We start from the raw sequence: 2859 nt of genomic DNA on the forward strand, positions 1-2859 counted from the left end.
AGGAGGAGCAGGAGGAGCAGGAGCAGCAGGAGGAGCAGGAGGAGCTCGACGCGGTAACAAACGTCTTTCTCCGTCGGCCGCGTTAGGTCGTCACCATGGCGACCAGCGAAGCGGCGTTCAAGAACACTCGGAAAAGTGAGCGTCCTCAGAAGGAGTCGACTTCAAGTGTTTCAAAGTGAAATCTGAGTTGATTTGAGTTTTCTTTGGGGACAAAACAGTCTGGTGGATCTTTTAAAAACTAAATGCTGACGGAAAAAGTAGTTGAAGCAAGAAGACCGTGATTTTGCGACGTTTTGTACGGTTTGAACGCGTCACCAGCGCCGGTTAACGTTTCGGTCTGGTTGCTTAGCGACAGGGGGGTCGGAACCCGGCGCCGAGACCCGGTCCTGCCAGTCCTCCGTCCCGGATGGCCGGTACCGGAGCCCCGGTGGCCTACGGGCGGCTCGCCGTGCCGCTGCTGTTCTCCGAGCTGCAGCGGCCGGACGGCGGCTCCAGGCTGCGGGTCGTGACGTCACTCCTGGACCTGGTCCACGACCCGCAGCGGCTCTACCAGACCGTGACCGGAGGTACCGGGTCCTGGTCCCGTTCTGGTTGTTTACACCCTTTTTAGTTAATGAAATGCTATTTTACCTTACCTTGCCTTACCTTGCCTTACCTTCAAATCTTTGAATTATTTTTAATCCAGTTTATTTTTATTAAGTTGATGCTGGTTTCTGTCTGGACCTGGTCTGAGTTGGACCTGGTCTCAGGGGGTCCTGGTCTCAGGGGTCATGGTCTTCCTCTCTGCAGGGTTCCTGCAGCAGCTGCAGGTTCTGTTTAAGGACGAAGATCCGTCAGTGAGAACGAAGACCTGCGACCTGCTGGAGGTGGTCTGTAGACACCGTCTGGGGAGGTACACACACACACAGTCTGGGGAGGTACACACACACACAGTCTGGGAAGGTACACACACACACACACACACACGCACTGTCTGGGGAGGTACACACACACACTGTCTGGGGAGGTACACACACACACACTGTCTGGGGAGGTACACACACACACTGTCTGGGGAGGTACACACACACACTGTCTGGGGAGGTACACACACACACTGTCTGGGGAGGTACACACACACACTGTCTGGGGAGGTACACACACACACACTGTCTGGGGAGGTACACACACACACACACACTGTCTGGGGAGGTACACACACACACACTGTCTGGGGAGGTACACGCACACACACCGTCTGGGGAGGTACACACACACACACACACACACACTGTCTGGGGAGGTACACACACACACACACACTGTCTGGGGAGGTACACACACACACACTGTCTGGGGAGGTACACGCACACACACCGTCTGGGGAGGTACACACACACACACACACACACTGTCTGGGGAGGTACACACACACACACTGTCTGGGGAGGTACACGCACACACACCGTCTGGGGAGGTACACACACACACCGTCTGGGGAGGTACACACACACACACCCACACAGTCTGGGGAGGTACACACACACACACACACCGTCTGGGGAGGTACACACACACACCGTCTGGGGAGGTACACACACACACACAGTCTAGGGAGGTACACACACACACCGTCTGGGGAGGTACACACACACACACCGTCTGGGGAGGTACACACACACACACACCGTCTGGGGAGGTACACACCCACACAGTCTCGGGAGGTACACACACACACAGTCTGGGGAGGTACACACACACACCATCTGGGGAGGTACACACACACACAGTCTAGGGAGGTACACACACACACAGTCTGGGGAGGTACACACACACACAGTCTGGGGAGGTACACACACACACAGTCTCGGGAGGTACACACACACACCATCTGGGGAGGTACACACACACAGTCTGGGGAGGTACACACACACACACCGTCTGGGGAGGTACACACACACACACAGTCTGGGGAGGTACACACACAGGGAGTGACAGGAAGTGACACGTTGCCCCCCCCAGGCAGGGCCTGCTGACCTCCCCCCTCCTCCCCCCGCTGTGTGAGCTGCTGGACGACTCCTGCGCCTCCTGCAGGAGCAGCGCCCTGCGGGTGTTGGACCTCCTGGCCCGGCTGCCTGCAGGTCCTGCAGGTCCTGGACCGTCTCGTCTCGTCCAGCGTCCCGGGGGTGTCCAGGTGTGTAACGCCGTCTGTCCCCCCGCAGGGACGGACGTCCTGCTGGGCCTGGTCCCCCGCCTGCTGCTGCGGCTGCAGGAGCAGCAGGAGGCGCAGGAGGAGGTGCTGCTCCTCTCTCTCCTCACCTCCTGCTCCAGGCTGGACCCCCGGCCGGCGCTACGCTCAGACGGCGTCTCGCTGCTACGACCCAGACTCTCTCATCCAACCGGCGGCGTGAGGCGGGGGGCGGCCGCCGCCATGATGGCTCTCAGGTGGAGGGAGGAGGAGGATGGATGATGGATGGATGGATGGATGGACGGATGGATGGATGATGGATGGATGGACGGACCATGGATGGATGATGGTAGGATGCTGGTTGGATGGATGGACGGATGATGATGGATGAGTCTTCATCCGTCTTTTATTCTGGTTTTCACTTCAAGTGTTTGTCTAAACATGTTGGTTTTTTGTTTGTTTGTTTGTTTGTTTGTTTGCGTCCCCAGCGTCCCAGAGGACGGGAAGCTCCAGGTGTGTGAGCAGCAGGTCCTCCGTCTCATCGTCTCTCTGCTGAAGGACCCAGACCAGGACCAGGACCAGGACCAGGACGTCCAGACCAGTGCTGCTGGAGTCCTGATGAACACTGTGGTCACCTCCACTGGTACACACACACACACACACACACACACACACACAGTCATACACACACA

General features: G+C 57.8%; 1 protein-coding gene across 1 annotated transcript in view; it reads left to right on the forward strand.

Annotated features, from left to right (window-relative positions):
* Positions 1-406: 406 nt before the first annotated feature.
* Positions 407-2859, forward strand: part of LOC308147980 (radial spoke head 14 homolog) — a gene marked incomplete at both ends in the record, with an annotated part of 3309 nt that continues 856 nt past the window's right edge. Inside the window, 6 exons of the mRNA XM_080521378.1 lie at positions 407-566; positions 790-892; positions 2002-2120; positions 2202-2224; positions 2282-2424; positions 2656-2810. Of these exons, the coding sequence (XP_080377504.1) occupies positions 407-566; positions 790-892; positions 2002-2120; positions 2202-2224; positions 2282-2424; positions 2656-2810 (703 nt within the window). The remainder of the gene's footprint in view (positions 567-789; positions 893-2001; positions 2121-2201; positions 2225-2281; positions 2425-2655; positions 2811-2859) is intronic.

Source organism: Blennius ocellaris (assembly GCF_963422515.1).
Source record: "Blennius ocellaris genome assembly, contig: SCAFFOLD_108, whole genome shotgun sequence".
Classification (NCBI taxonomy): Eukaryota; Metazoa; Chordata; class Actinopteri; order Blenniiformes; family Blenniidae; genus Blennius; species Blennius ocellaris.